This window comes from Rhinoraja longicauda, chromosome 4 (genome assembly GCF_053455715.1).
Source record: "Rhinoraja longicauda isolate Sanriku21f chromosome 4, sRhiLon1.1, whole genome shotgun sequence".
In the NCBI taxonomy this organism is placed as follows: domain Eukaryota; kingdom Metazoa; phylum Chordata; class Chondrichthyes; order Rajiformes; family Arhynchobatidae; genus Rhinoraja; species Rhinoraja longicauda.
In genome coordinates, this window is record NC_135956.1 from 68194458 (window position 1) to 68210804 (window position 16347).

At 45.1% G+C, this 16347-nt stretch overlaps 1 protein-coding gene across 1 annotated transcript; it reads right to left on the bottom strand.

The window, feature by feature from the left end:
- Window positions 1-2473: 2473 nt before the first annotated feature.
- Window positions 2474-12690, bottom strand: LOC144592829 (actin, non-muscle 6.2-like). The gene is made up of 2 exons (XM_078397955.1): window positions 12542-12690; window positions 2474-3591 (listed from the first exon to the last, which is right to left on the bottom strand). The coding sequence occupies exons 1-2, from the start codon at window positions 12665-12667 to the stop codon at window positions 2587-2589; spliced, it is 1131 nt and encodes a 376-aa protein (XP_078254081.1). The 5' UTR covers window positions 12668-12690; the 3' UTR covers window positions 2474-2586.
- Between the last annotated feature and the right edge of the window lie 3657 nt (window positions 12691-16347).

Here is a 16347-nt window from a genome sequence, read left to right on the forward strand (position 1 = left end):
AATTTATGCTTAGATTCAGAGGATGTAGGCAATGTACTTAATGATTACTTTGCATTGGTATTCATCAAGGAGGAGGACATCGAGGATGATGAGATTAGCGTGGGGTATACTAATTTACGAGGGCAGTTTGGGATCTAGGTGTTGGGTTTACTGAAGAGCATTAAGGTGGATAAACCCACAGAACCCAATGGGGTCCGTCCCGGGTTATTTAGAGGGGCAAGGGAGGAGATTGCAGGGGCCTTGATGAAGATGGTAAGCCTCACATAAATGGTAGAAACAAGAAACTGCAGATGCTTGTTTACAAAAACATATAAAGTGCTGGAGTAACTCAGTGGGTCAGGCAGCATCTCTGGAGAACATGGATAGGCAACATTTCTGATAGGGATCCTTCTTCAGACTGATTGAGGTAGTGGTGGTGGGGGTGGGAGGGAAGAAAGCTGGAGGAGAGGAAGGGCAGGATAAAGCCTGGCAAGTAATAAGAAGATACCGGTGAGGGGTGTTGAAGCTCTTGGAGAGGATTCTTGGGAATAGGATTTACTTACATTCAGAAAAGAATGAGCTAATTAGGGACAGTCAGCATGGCTTTTCCTGAGAGCAGTTTTGAGGAGGTGACAAAAGTAGTTGATAAGGTTGGGACAGTGGACGTAGCCTACTGGGAATTTAAGGCATTTGACAAGGTCCCTGATGAAATGCTGATTCATCAGTTCATGATGCAGGAGATCCACAGTGACGTGTCATTTGGAATCAGAACTGGCTTACCCATAGAAGGCACAGGCTTGTGGTGGAATGATGTTATTCTGGCTGGAGGTCTGTGACCAGAGTTTCATAGGGTCAGTGCTGGGACCTCTTGTTAGGGTTATATTTAAAAAAACTTGGATGAAAATGTAGATGGGTTGGTTAGTAAGTTTGCAGATGACACAAAAAAAGACCAAAAAAGTTGTGTAGAGCTAAGGAGGCTGTTAATGGATACAGATCAGCTACAGAAATGTGTGGAAAATGGCAGATGGCATTGAATCCAGACAATTGTGTGGTGTTCCACTTTGGGAGGTCAAATGTAAGGGGTAAGTATACAATTAATGGCAGGAGCCTTAACGTCATTGATAAACAGAGGGATCTTATGATTAAAGTCCATAGCTCTGTGATAGTAGCAAAACAAGTGGATAGAGTGGTAACGAAGGCAGATGGTATGCTTGCTTTTATAGTTCGGGGCAGTGAATACAAGAGTCAGGAAATAGTTTTGCAGCTTTGCAGAACTTTGGTTCGGCACTATTTGGAGTATTATGTGCAGTTCTGGTCACCCCATTAGAGGAAGGAAGTGGAGACTTTGGAGGGTGCAGAGGAGGATATTTGGATTAGAGGGTATTAGCTGTAAGGAGAGGTTGGACAAAATGGGATTATTTGTCTGATCTCTAAGCTCAGAGGTTGAGGGGAGACCCGATTAGAAATAGATACTGTAAATAATGAAAGGCATAGATCAGGTAGACATTCAGAACCTTCACAGGGTAGAAAGGTCAGACTAGAGAGCATAGCTTTAAGGTGAGAGGGGGAAAGTTTAAAAGAGATGTGTGTGGCAAGTTTTTTTAAAATATAGTGAGAGCGATGGGTGCCTGGAACACTTTGCCAAGTGTGGTGGTTGAAGATGTTAAAAAGTTTGGAGGAGTGCTTTGGTGAGATGCCCCAGTTAAACAAGCCATCGCTCAGGACCTTTAAGTGCATTCAGAACTTGCTTTTGGCAACATCTCCTCACTATTTGCTAATTCACAGGGTTCCTTAGGAGTGACCAAAGTTTCCATTCTAATATTAATACTGATGCATGCACAGGACAGGATAGATAAACAATCTTGTACAGAGGAAACCTGCATGCCATAACATTCAGAGACCAATTGCTTTCACGTCTGCTGACATCCCTTGATGTATTTCCCTCTCAGTCGCCATGTGGCCGCAGCAGCAGTTAAACCTTCATATGCAGGGAGCAACAGCAGAAATACCCCAAGGCTCATCCATGTGCACCTAGAAGTATAGGCAGGAGCCAGGCTCAATGGCTATACCCGTGGACAAGCTTGGTTCCATCTGGGTTCCAACACAGCAACTGGAATGTTGGACACGTGGGAAGTGTCCACTCCCATTGCTTCACAGCCGGAGTTGGCAATTGGATCCATGGTGAAGATCCCATATATCTCTGAGAAATAGATGGATCAGACTTCTAGCTTCAATATAGAAACTCAAAGACAGGGAAGAATTATTAGCAGAAAACTTTTATTCAAAATTTATATAATCTGACAACTGCAAAGTACAAACATACTGCTTAATTGAAGCTTTAGGATCTGTGTCCCCCCCCACGCTCCCCCCCCCCCCCCCCCACCCCCAAGACATTGATAGTTCAACCATGAAGGCATATTTATCCATTACAGGAATAATACTTCAAACACACTCATAGACAATTGTTTCAACATTGTGTCACAGTTTGCAATCGGCATCATAGGTTGGAAAAGTTATGGAATGTACAATAGATCAAAAGCAGGGTTGGAAAGAGTGACAGGTGAGTGAAGACTGATGGTCACAATGAATGCACGTGACCCAGGGCCATTAGAAGCATTTGCGATGGACAATGGAGGGACCAGAACCATCGTACTCCTGCTTACTGATCCACATCTGCTGGAAAGTGGAGAGAGAAGCCAGGATGGAACCTCCGATCCACACTGAATACTTCCTCTCTGGTGGAGCAATGATCTTAATTTTCATGGCGTTTGAAGCCAAGGCTGTGATTTCCTTCTGCATGCGGTCAGCGATCCCTGGGAACATGGTGGTTCCACCAGTTAGGACAATGTTGGCGTACAGATCCTTCCTGATGTCCACATCACACTTCATGATGCTGTTGTAACTGGTCTCATGGATCCCAGAAGATTCCATCCCAATGAAGGAGGGTTGGAAGAGGGTTTCGGGGCACCTGAAACGCTCATTGCCAATGGTGATAACTTGGCCATCAGGGAGCTCGTAGCTCTTCTCCAAGGATGAGGAGGCGCTGGCCGTCTGCATTTCTGATTCAAAATCTAGGGCCACATAGGAGAGCTTCTCCTTGATGTCACGGACAATCTCCCTCTCGGCTGTGGTTGTGAAGGAGTACCCACGCTCGGTCAGGATCTTCATCATGTAGTCAGTGAGATCCCGGCCAGCCAGGTCCAGACGCAGGATGGCGTGTGGCAAGGCGTAGCCTTCGTAGATGGGCACAGTGTGACTCACACCATCCCCAGAGTCCATCACAATGCCAGTGGTGCGGCCAGAGGCATACAAGGACAGCACAGCTTGAATGGCAACGTACATGGCTGGGGTGTTGAAGGTCTCAAACATGATCTGGGTCATCTTCTCCCGGTTGGCTTTGGGATTGAGTGGAGCCTCTGTGAGGAGGACAGGGTGCTCCTCTGGGGCCACTCGCAGTTCATTGTAGAAGGTGTGGTGCCAGATCTTCTCCATGTCATCCCAGTTGGTCACAATCCCGTGTTCAATTGGGTATTTCAGGGTCAGGATGCCCCTCTTGCTCTGGGCTTCATCCCCAACGTAGCTGTCTTTCTGACCCATTCCCACCATCACACCCTGGAATGGAGAAATTGGACAAAAGATTAATTAGATTAGGTTAAAATGATCACTTAAAACTTTGGACACTTGGAACAATAGAAATTCACTTATTGCAGGTGCTGATGCAACATCTCCTGGGGATATCTTCTCACCAACCTTGCCAAGTCAACAACCACACCTTGCTGTCAACGGGTCATAGAATTAGAGGTGTACAACACAGAATCAGGACTTTCAGCGAAACATGTCCATGCCAAACATCTAGTCCACATCTATACAATCCAGTTCATCCCATCTTTAGTCTTCTATGCACTGGTGATTCTGTACTTCTCAGGATTCTAACATGTTCAGATTCTCTTCCTTCTTTGGCGCTTCAGTGCGTTCCCAACTCCAATTGTTCTCTGGCTGAAAGCGTTCTTCCTCAGTTCCCCTCCAAACCATACTGCTAACCCAGAATGGAATTTTGGACACCTTGGAGGAAAACATCTACCATCTACCCCATTTTTGCCATCCAATTCTCAATACTTCTCCTGCCCTCCTCATCGTACTGCGCTCCTAGGAAAACAAACCCAACCCCTCATGACATAAATGCCCCATCCCAGTCAAAAACTTTTCTCACCCGGTCATTCCTTCTTCTCCCCGCTCCCGTCCGCCAAAAGGTGCAGAAGCTTGAAAGTGCGCATCAGACAGAAACAACTGCTTCCCTGGGTCATAGGCTTTCAATATGAGAAGCAACTCTCCACTACCACCTTCTATCTACTTCAAGCAAGTCAATTTTGTACCCACTTGGCGATCTCACTCTAGATCCAACATGATCCGACCTTTCAGACTCACCAATCATGTGACACTGTCAAAATTTTCCTCAATCACCCTTTTCGAAATAAAATGCAATCAAATTGGTAAGAACAATCATCCACGCACAAAGCCGTACTGACTACCAGTAATCAGTCCTCACTTTTCATATGCCGGCTGATCCTGTCCCTCAGAATCCCTTTCAGTAACATTCCCACCTCCCACTTCATGCACTGCCTTGAGGACATAAAATGTTGGATGGCACAGAACTTCCTTCAACTAAACGAGAGCAAGTCTGAGGTCATCCTATTTGGTCCCCCCCGACTCCATCAAAACGATAACAGGCAGCCTTGGAAACCTATCCTCCCTAGTCAAACCGCATGTCAAAAACCTTGGCGTGATATTTGACTCTGCATTAAAGTTTGACAAGCAAGTCAACGCTGTGGTAAAAGCCAGCTTCTTCCAGCTTCGTACCATAGCTAAAATCAAACCATTCCTCCAATTTGACATTGAAAAAATCATCCATGCATTCATTTCCTCCCGCCTAGACTACTGCAACTTCCTATACACTGGGATCAGCCAATCATCCCTATCCCGCCTGCAATTGGTCCAAAACGCCGCAGCGAGACTCCTGACGGGTACCCGTAAAAGGGACCACATCACCCCGATTCTGGCCTCTCTCCACTGGCTTCCAGTACAGCACAGAATCAACTACAAGCTCCTCCTATTCACATACAAAGCACTAAACGGGCTTGCATATCAAAAAATCTTCTAACCCACCACTCTATCGCCAGGTCCCTCAGGTCGACCGACTTGGGGCTACTGACTATCCCGCGGTCTAGGCTTAAGCCCAGGGATGACCGCGCTTTTGCGGTTGCAGCTCCTAGACTGTGGAACAGCATCGCCCTCCCCATCAGAACTGCCCCCTCCATCGACTCCTTTAAGTCCAGGCTCAAAACCTATTTCTACTCCCTAGCATTTGAGGCCCTCTGAGGGGGCGCTGTGAACTGTTTATGTATGTGCTGTTATGTTTGTGTGCCATTGTATGTTCGTTCTTAGTACCTGAACTGATGTACAGCACTTTGGTCAACGTGGGTTGTTTTTAAATGTGCTATACAAATAAAATTGACTTGACTTGACTTGATATCGCAGGCCCATCAACCCTCAATCTCCAAAGGAAACAAACCCAGCCTCTCCATACTAAAGTCCTCCAATCCAGGCAACATCCTGAAATAGGTAAAATCCTGATGCAGGGCATCAGCCCAAAAGGTGTCAACCATCTCTCTGTCTCTGTAGACACTGTAGGCTCTGTAGACCCATCGAGTTGCACCAGCTTTTTGTTTCACTTACGTTTTTGCTTTTTTCCTTTTTTTTTCACTTACATTTTTATTGTTTTTCACAGAGAGATATATACAAAACAGTACAACACCATCAACATAAATTAAAATAAAATAAGAAAAGCAAAAAATAAAAAATAAAATTCAAAAAACAAAAAAAATAAGAATAAGACAGTATGGTACACTTACCAAATAAAAATTTTAAAAGTAACAATGATTGGTTATCTGGAGATATTTCAATATTCGCACAAACATACCATCTAGTTCTAAATAACACAATCTTCCAATATCTAGCTAGGTGTTTATTTTGCTTAACATCTCCTCTGCACCCTCTCCAGCACAACCACATCCTTCCTGTAATGTGGTGTGCAGAACAAGTGCAGCCTAACTAGTGTTCTGTAAAGCTGCAACATAATATCCCACTTCTTGTATTCTCTGTCCTGTCTTTCTGAGTTGCCACTTTCAATGCATCTTGGACTTGAACCTCAAGGTGTCTCTGTTCATTAACATTTCTAACATTTCTTGGTATTTCCGGTTTATTGTCGCATGTACTGAGATACAGTGAAAACATGTTTTGCAGGCAAACTAAAGCACTCATGAGTACACCAAGTAATGCATAAAGAGAAAGGAAACAGTGTGTTGGATATAGCATTACAGCTTCAGAGAAAGTGCAGATAAAAAAAGTGCAAGGGCTACAACAAGGTGGATTGGGAATCATTCATTGGTTTATGTGAGTTCCATTCATAGTCTGATAGTGGGGAGGAACCTGTTCCTGAATCTGCAGATACATGATATCAAGCTTTTGTACCTTCTGCCCGACGGGAGAGAGAAGAAGAGAGAATGGCCGGGGTGAGAATATCCTTGATTATGTTGGCTACTTTGTTGAGGCAGCGTGAAGTGTAGAAGGAGTCAATGATGGGGAGTCTGGTCTGTGTGATAGGCCAGGCTACATCGACAACTCTGCAATTTCCTCGATCTTGACCAGAGCTGTTGATATCCCAAGCTGTGATGCATATCGATAGGATGCTTTCGGTTGCTCTGCTGATAGGAAAGTTGAGGGAATACAGACAGATGGACAAGGTGGACAAAAAACACCCATTTGTATGTTGTACAAATTTTTATGAGACATTGTGCATGGTGAATTGCCCTTTTTATGAAAAATTGCTTCCCCTCTATAGATGCTGGTTTACACAAAAGGACACAAAGTGCTGAAGTAACTCAGCGGGTCAGGCAGCATCTCTGCAGAACATGAATAGGTGACATTTCCCTTCTTCAGACTCAACATGGGTATTGGATATTTTGGGTCGGGACTCTTCAAAAGCGTCTTCCGATGACCCAAAAGGTCACGTATCCATGTTGTCCAGAGATGCTGCCTGACCCGCGGAGTTGCACAGCACTTTGTGTCCTTTTACCTTTTTCCCGGGTCAGGGAGCCTCTCTGGAGCACATGGATAGGTGACCTTTTGGGTCGGGACTCTTCTTCAGACTTACGAGAAGTCCTGAATGAATACTTTTCATCAGTATTCAAAATGGAAATAGATTTTGTAGTTGGAGAATTCAAAAAGATATGTGAAAGTTAAGTAGCGCTCTCCTTAAACAAAATGGTGATATTTGATGCCTTGGCAGGTTTAAAATTGGATAATCCCCAGGACTGGATGAGATTTATGCCAGGCTTTTGTGCAAGGCAAGGGAAGAGATTGCTGGGACTCTGGCTGGTAGTTTTAAATCTTGCTCGATACAACTGAAGTAGCAGATGATTGGAGGGCAGCAGATGTGGTCTTCCTTTTCAAGGAAGGCAGCAGGGAAAAGCCTAGTAACTGTAGACCTGTGAACCTAACAATCAGTGGCAGTGAAGATGCAAGAATAATTCCGAGGGAGAGGATTAATGATCACTTAGAAAGACAAGGACGAATCAGAGACAGTCAGCAAGGCTTTGTCAAGGTCAAATTATGTCCGACCAATCTGATTGATTTCTTTGAAAAGGTAAAGTGTTTTGATGAGGGCAGGGCCCTAGATGTGATTCAGAACATTGAACAGTACAGCAAGAAACAGGGTTTTCAGCCCACCATGTCTGTGACAAACATGTTGCCAAGACAAACCCTTAGCTCCCTGCACATGATCCATATACTTCTGACTGTCTATCCTATCTATGCCTCTCATAATTTTATATACTTCCATCCGATCTCCCTTCAACCTCAGGGAAAACAATCCAATCCTCTCCTTGTAGCTAATATCCTGTAATCCAGGCATAATTTGGTAACGTTCACACGTTAGAGGCAGGAAACATGTTCCCAATGTTGGGGGAGTCCAGAACAAGGGGCCACAGTTTAGGAATAAGGGGTAGGCCATTTAGAACTGAGATGAGGAAAAACTTTTTCAGTCAGAGAGTTGTGAATCTGTGGAATTCTCTGCCTCAGAAGGCAGTGGAGGCCAATTCTCTGAATGCATTCAAGAGAGCTAGATAGAGCTCTTAAGGATAGCGGAGTCAGGGGGTATGGGGAGAAGGCAGGAACGGGGTACTGACTGAGAATGATCAGCCATGATCACATTGAATGGCGGTGCTGGCTCAAAGGGCCGAATCGCCTCCTCCTGCACCTATTGTCTATTGTAAACCTCCTCTGCTCTTTCCAAAGCCTCCACATCCTTTTACCTAAACATTCTCTCAAGGTGAAACAGTGAAACACTTACACTTCCTTCAGTCAGGCACAGTCCATTCAATGTTTACTACGTGACCTCTAGACTTGAGAAACCAAACTCAGTGACCATACCCATTTCATTCCCCAACTGGAATAGATAGTGTTGACAGTCAGAACCTTTTTCCCAGCATGGAAATATCAAAGACTAGAGGGTATTGCTTTAAGGTGAAAAGGGCAGTGTGTAAAGGAGATATGCAGGACGTTCTTTAAAAAAAAATGACACAGGGTGGTAGGTGGCTGGAACGTACCGCGGGGAATGGTAGTTTAAGCATTCCATGCACCTACCAACGTCTTTAATCCTGTTTAAGAGGCTTTTAGATGGGCATTTGGATATGCGGGGAATGGAGGGACATGAATCACGTGCAGGCAGAGGAGATCAGTTTAACTCGGCATCATGTTCGGAACAGACATTGTGGGCCGAAGGGCCCGTTCCGGTGTGTATATTTCTATGTTCTAACTGGCTTTGATCAATTCCCCCTGCACTGGTGCTATGCAAACTGAAGGAATAACACTTTTGTCCGGGCACATGGCAGCGTGTGGGACTATAAGATCAGGTTCTCTGACTTGAGGCAACAGATCACTATCTGTATTAGTGTGGGGATTTCTGCCCAACATCATTGAGTTTCATTTCTGTCTGGTGTGGCCCATTTGGGGATTTCCCACAGCCTCACCCGTACACAGATACCAGCTTAGTCTGACCACACCTACACCACATTAGGTCATCTGGTCTTACCCTGGATCTTTCTTTTCCAATCAGGTCAAGTTTATTGTCCAGCGCAAGTACAGCGAGATACAGATACAGTATGATGAAAATGAATAAAATTAAATCCCTTTGTTCAACCCACCCACCTCACCACCTTGTTTTCTCTCTGATGAAGGGTCCTGGACCTGATGCATGCACCATTTCATTTCCCACAGAGGCTGCCCCTTCTGCTGAGCATCATCAGATTGTATTTCAGGTTTTCAGCATCTATAGTTTTTGATTTTTAATGGTTTTTAAACCAGTATTTTCTATATGGCGAGACTGGTGAAGAAGGCAAGCACACCAGATGCTGTGAGGGCCTTTCCATTTACTCTATATTTTTCCATATAGTGCATAAATTGAATGTTTACCCAGTCGTTTTTCCCCAGGCGAGGGGAAAATCAACAACCAGAGGGCATAGGTTTAAGGTGAGAGGGGAAACCTTTTTCCACAGAGTGGTGGGTATATGGAACAAGCTGCTAGATACCTAGTATGTAGCTGCCTCAAATAGTTGAGGCAGGTACAATAACAACATTTAAAAGACATTTGGACCAGTTTAAGGATAAGAAAGGTTGCTAAACACAGACAAATAGTTCTAGCTTAGATGACCAGCTTGGTCTGTATGGATCAGTTGGGTTGAGATCAGTTGGCCTGTTTCCGTGTTGTGTGACTCGATGAGAAAGGGGCCCGAGGGGCAATTTAACACAGAGCAAGGCGTCTATTACCAAGCCAGTTTTGAATAAATTTTTCCTTGGATCCCAAGGGCATGTGGGATTGAACCCATTTCCCACGTGGGATAGGCCTTGAAGTCCATATAGACGACATCAATCACCTTACACTGAATGTACCTTATTAACCTTTTGAGCTTTTCCTAACAAAGTCATGTTGGCTATCCCAGGTAATCCCCTGGCTTTCCAAGTGCAGATTTTCCATTCATATTGTTCAATAACTTCACCACTGATGTTAGATTTATTATTCTGTAAAGGTGGCACAGCAGTAGTGCTGTTGCCTTACAGCGCCAGAGATCAAGGTTCGATCCTGACTACAGGTGCTATCTGTATGGAGTCCGGCCGTTCTCCCAGTGACCGCGTGGGGTTTCTCTGGGTGCTCCAGTTTCCTCCCACATTCCAAAGACGTGCAGGTCTGTAGGTTAATTGGCTTTTTTAACATTGTAAAATTGTCCCTAGTGTGTAGGATAGTGTTAGTGTACGGGGATCGCTAGTCGACACAAACTCCAGTGGGCCGAAGGGCCCGTTTCCACGCTGCATCTCTAAAGTATAATTTGGTTTGTGTAAAAAAAAGTAAGACCTTTGATTTCATCTGGTACTTGATTTAAAAAATATATATTAAGGTCCCAGCAATCTCCTGCTTGCCGCTCATACTATCCTGGGATACATCTCATCAGGCCCTGGGGATTTATCCCTCGTGTTCACAGTAGGACTGGACCCAATGGGAGTAGAGATATATCTGTAATCAGCCTAAAGATCAGGGCAACAGGTTCAGTACAGAACATTTCTAATGGTACAAAGATGACAACTGCTCATCAAGAACCAAGTGCAACCCTGTGCTTGGTCTGACGAGGGCATAATACCTGGCATGTCAAGTCACAGAGAAGGGTTGTTCTGTCTGCCTCCACAGAAGATGCCACAACCTAGAGTTCCAGTGAACACATACTAGTCCAGGTTAGAGCCAGTGAGATAGAGCACAGAAACAGGAGATAAGGAACAGCAGATCATGGTTTAAAAAAAAGAATCAATATGCTGAAGTAATTCAGCAGGTCAGGAAGCATCTCTATCCATGGGGGGGGGGGGGGGAGCTGAAAGTGAGGAGGCGTAGGTCAAAGCCTGGCAAGTGATAGATGGACACAGGTGAAGAAGGCTCAGCAGACCACTGCAATGGTTCTCAACCACCAATTTACACAATCCACATTAATACCTTGTTTTATTCCCTCTACATTATACCCCTCACCCATACAATAGGGTGATTTATAGCCGCCAACTAACCCATCGGCTGTATTTCCTTGGGATGTGGGAGGAGATAATGCAGATTGGGGAAATCAATGCAGTAACAGGGAGAACATGCACTTAGACAACGCCAGAGGTCAGGATTGAACCGTGTCTCTGTCGCTGCGATATAGCACACATCTGAACCTAAGTTGGTCCCGTCTCCCCCTTTTGGTGAGGTCCTCCCTAAAATGGGAACAAAATTAATTTCCATCAGCAAAATGTCAAAAGAAGAATAAGAAACTGGAGATGTGGAATCTCAAGTGGTAACTTAGCAGGTCAGGCAGTGAATGGACAGATGACGTTTCCAGGTCAGGACCATTCTTCAGACTGATTGGAGTGGGGGGAGGAACGCTGGGGAAAAAATGTTGGGGTCGGTGCAAAGCCGAGCAAGTGATTGGTGGATACAGTGATAAAGGCTGGAGGTGAAAAGGCAATAAAGGGGGTCAGATAAGGAGAGCAGAGGAGGGGTGAGATGTAAAGCCAGAGGGAGCGATGTGGGAGGAAGGGAACAGGGGATAGAAAAGTGGGACGATGAAAGGGAAATGGGGGACAGGGATGGGAGATAAGTGTACAGAGAATGGGGAAGGAGCAGGGTTAAAGATGGTAGGGAAGTGGGGGGGGGGGGGGGGGTGTCACAGATAAGAAAGAGGGAGTGGGGAGTATTCCATGAAGTTTAGTTTAGACATACAGCATGGCCCACAGAGTCCATGCCAACAATCAATCACCCATTCACATTAGTTCTAAGTTATCCCACTTTCACATCCTCTCCCTACACATTAGGGGAAATTTACAGAGGATGATTAACCTACAAACCTTTATGTCTTTGAGATGTGGGAGGAAACCCAGGCAGTCATAGTGAACGTGTAAACTCCATACAGACAACACCCATGATCAGGATCAAACCCAGGTCTCTGGCGCTGTGAGGCGGCAGCTCCACCTGCTGCACCACTGTGCCGCCCTTTTTAGTAGAGAGCAGAAGTTGGAGAATTCAATGTTCAAAGAGGGGGAGTTTTCTCCTTGGCCAGTTAGCCCCGACCCCACCACAAGTAGCAGTCAGCTGAGCTGGGGGAAACTCCACTGTCAGCAGAGGGAAGTCAGACCGGGCATTAAACAAGACAAAACAGGAGAGGAAAGAGAGGAAATGTGGTGAAAAGGAAAGAACAGAATGGAGAGGATCATGTTTCTGTCTCCCAGAAACCAGCGAGAGAAGTTCAACAAGAAAGCAGGATCAGACGTTAACCCGCATCAGAGGGCACACCTACACTGCACGGGATGCAATGGGATCTCATACACAGGCACCACTGAAAAGGCAAATGGCTTATACCTCAGTCCGGCGAGCGAGCCAGCTAATGGCAAATGGAAGGAGGGGTATCCAGCAGACAACAGCTGGAGGACTCACCTGGTGTCGAGGCCGTCCCACGATGGAGGGGAACACAGCCCTGGGGGCGTCATCCCCTGCAAAGCCAGCCTTGCACATCCCAGAGCCATTGTCCACCACCAGAGCGGCAATCTCATCTTCAGCCATGGTTTACAGTGAGTGGGGAGTGGCTGAAACACAAAGAGAGCCCATTAGGACAGTTGAAAGAGACCGCAGATGCAGGGATCTGGAGCAAAGAATAACGCTCTGGACATCAGGCAGCATCTGCTCAGGCAGAAGGATGGTCGACATTTTGGGTCTAGACCCCACATTACAAAAAAAACATTAACACCAGGTCACAGTTACCAAATCCCCAAACCTGCCACACCAAACACCCAAACCAAGTCAATGAAACATTTCAACCACACCCAAGCAAGTGCCAATGGATACCGGAATTAGGACTTTGATTTACTTGCCGGATGAGAAAGTAACTCAACGATGCTGCTCCCTCTTCCCTGCTTTATAACAGTTGGGAGACCCACCCACACCTTTGTGGCATCAGGGAGAGTACAGCCAATTAGGTGGAGGCGAGGCAAGAACAATCAATTGTCACACTGAGGTGGATCTAAGAATGTTGACCATTTGTGTTGGTTTAAACTGAAGACACAAAAAGCCAGAGTAACTCAGCGGGACAGGCAGCATCTCTGGAGAGAAGGAATCGGTGATGTTTTGGGTCTGAAGAAGCATCTCGACCCGAAATATCACCCATTCCTTCTCTCCAGAGATGCTACCTGTCCCATTGAGTTACTCCAGTTATTGGTGTCTATCTAATGATAATCATTTATTGGCTAACCCCCCCCCCCCCCCCCCCCACACAGGGAAATAAACCTTTTGTATTTCTTTTCCATTTTAAAGCCAATGCTTCTTTAAAAACTCCTGTATTGTTCATCGACAGACATTCCTTGGGTATTTTTAAAGTGCTGATTAACAGATTGTTGATTTGTAATGGTGTCAAAGATTATGGGAAGATGGCGGGTGAATGGGGTTGAGAGGGAAGGATAGATCAGCCATGATTGAATGGGGGAGTAGACTTGATGGGCCGAATGGCCTAATTCTGCTCCTGTGATTTATAATATGCTTTTACAAAGTGGGACCAAGGGCAAAAAGGTCAAAGACTAGAGGATGTAGCTTTAAGAACAAAGTGGTAAAGTTTAAAGAAGAGGTACAGGATGAGTTAGTTTACACAGAGGATGGTGTGCGCCTGGAACGTGCTGCCCAGGATTGGTGTTGGACGCAGATATGATAGTGACGTTCAGGAAACTTTTAGATAGGCATATGGATATGCAGGAAATGGCGGGATATGGGTCACGTGCAGGCAGAGATTAGTTTAACCTGACATTATGTTCTACAGACATTGTGGGCTGAAAGATCTGTTCCTGTGCTGTTCTATTTTCTAAAAAGACCGAAATGTCACCCATTCCTTCTCTCCAAGAAGCTGCCTGACCTGCTGAGTTACTCCAGCATTTTGTGATACCTTAGAATAAATAAGCAGTCATTCATTTAAAATTGCGGTGTGTAGAAATTTCTTATTTTAGAAGTAATAAATCTCTGTAGTTGTCTGCCCCCCAAAGATGGTGTCGGGCAGATGGTGTTGGACATATTTAAGGGGGTAATAGTTAAATATTTGGATGGATGGGGAATTAAGGGATATGAGGGACTGGGTTTATGGTGAGAATGGAAAGATTTAATAGGGACCCGAGGGTCAAAGTTTTTGCACAGAGGGTGGTTGGTATATGGAACGAGCTGCCAGAGGAGGTAGGAGTTGAAGCAGGTACAATAACGACATTTAAAAGACATTTGTATAGGCGTGTGGATAGGAAAGATTTAGTGGGATATGGGCCAAATGTGGGCAAATGGGATTAGTGTAGAAGGGGCATGTGCAGGAAGGAACTGCAGATGCTGATTTAAACCAAAGAGAGATGCAAATTGCTGGAGTAACTCAGCAGGACAGGCAACATCTCGGGAGAGAAGGAATGGGGCATCTTGGTCGCCAGGGATGAGTTGGGCCAAAGGGTCTGTTTCCGTGCTATATGACTCTATGACTGGCACATAAGAGGAATTGAAGTCGCCATAGATTAGACATGATCATATTGAATGATGGGACAGGTTTGTGGCCCAGTAACCACTCCTCCTATTTCTTTGTTTCGAAACAAAGAACTGCAGATTTTGGTTATCACCACAAAAGGACACAAAGTGCTGGAGTAACTCAGCAGGTCAGGCAGCATCTCTGGAGAACGTGGACAGGTGAGCCTAAGGAAGAATACCATCCGCCTGAAATGTTACCTGTTCCTTTTCTCCAGAAATGTTACATGATCTGCTGAGTTGCCCCAGCATCCTGTATCTATCTTATGGATAGATGACGTTTCAAATTACTGTAAGTCCAAAGGGTCTTGACCCGAAATGTCACATATCCACGTTCGCCAGAGATGTTGCCTGACCCGTTGAGTGACTAAAGCAATTTGTATCTATTTTTGTTCTTGTGCTTGTGAATGTGTTGAGATGTTTGGGCAATTGATTTACCATTCAGGAGGTCCCATGGCTCAACGTATCTGTGCCAGATGTAAAATATTCCCAGTGTAATCACTCCCCCCATTGAAGGTTTCGTAGTCCTGAGGGATTAATTTAAATCTGAAGGCAGTCTCTACGTATATTAAAGACAAAGGAATAATTAGGGGCCATTAGAGACAACAGGGCAATCTTTGCACAGAGCCAGGCTGCAGATGCTGGTTTACAAAAAAAGACACAAAGTGCTGGAGTAACTCAGCAGGTCATGGCGCTTTTCTGGAGCACATGGATAGGTGACCTTTTGTGTCGGGACTCTTCTTCAGACTTGCGAGAAGTCCTGAATGAATACTTTTCATCACATCATCAGTATTCAAAATGGAAATAGATTTTGTAGTTGGAGAATTGAAAAAGATATGTGAACGTTGAGTAGCGCCCTCCTTAAACAAAACGGTGATATCTGATACCTTGGCAGGTTTAAAATTGGATAATCCCCAGGACTGGATGGGATTTATGTCAGGTTTTTGTGCAAGGCAAGGGAAGAGATTGCTGGAACTCTGGCTGGGATTCTTAAATCTTTGTTCAATACAAGTGAAGTAGCAGATGATTGGAGGACAGCAGATGTGGTCTTCCTTTTCAATGAAGGCAGCAGGGAAAAGCCTGGTAACTGTAGGCCTTTGAGCCTAACAATCAGTGGCAGTGAAGATGTAGGAATAATTCCGAGGGAGAGGATTAGTGATCACTTAGAAAGACACGGATGAATCAGGGTCAGTCAGCAAGGCTTTGTCAAGGTCAAATCCTGTCTGACCAACCTGATTGAATTCATTGGAAAGGTAAAGTGTTTTGATGAGGGCAGGGCACAAGATGTGATTCAGTACAGCAAGAAACAGGCTTTTCGGCCCACCATCTCTGTGGCGAACATGTTGCCAAGACAAACCCTTAGCTCCCTGCACATGATCCATATCATTCTGATTGTCTATCATATCTATGCCTCTCATAATTTTATATACTTCCATCTGGTCTCCCTTTAATCTCAGAGAAAACAACCCAAGTCTGTCCTGCGTGCCCAATCTCTCCTTGTAGCTAATATCCTGTAATTCAGGCATAATTCTGGTAAACCTCCTCTGCTCATTCCAAAGCCTCCACATGCTTTCTCTATCAAGGTGTATAATCCTGTTTGTTAACACCCTTTCTGGCAGTCTGGTGAGCCTAATATCAGTGGTAGATTTTTTTTGGATTTAGAGTTTTAGATTTAGAGATACAGCGCAGAAACAGGCCCTTCGGCC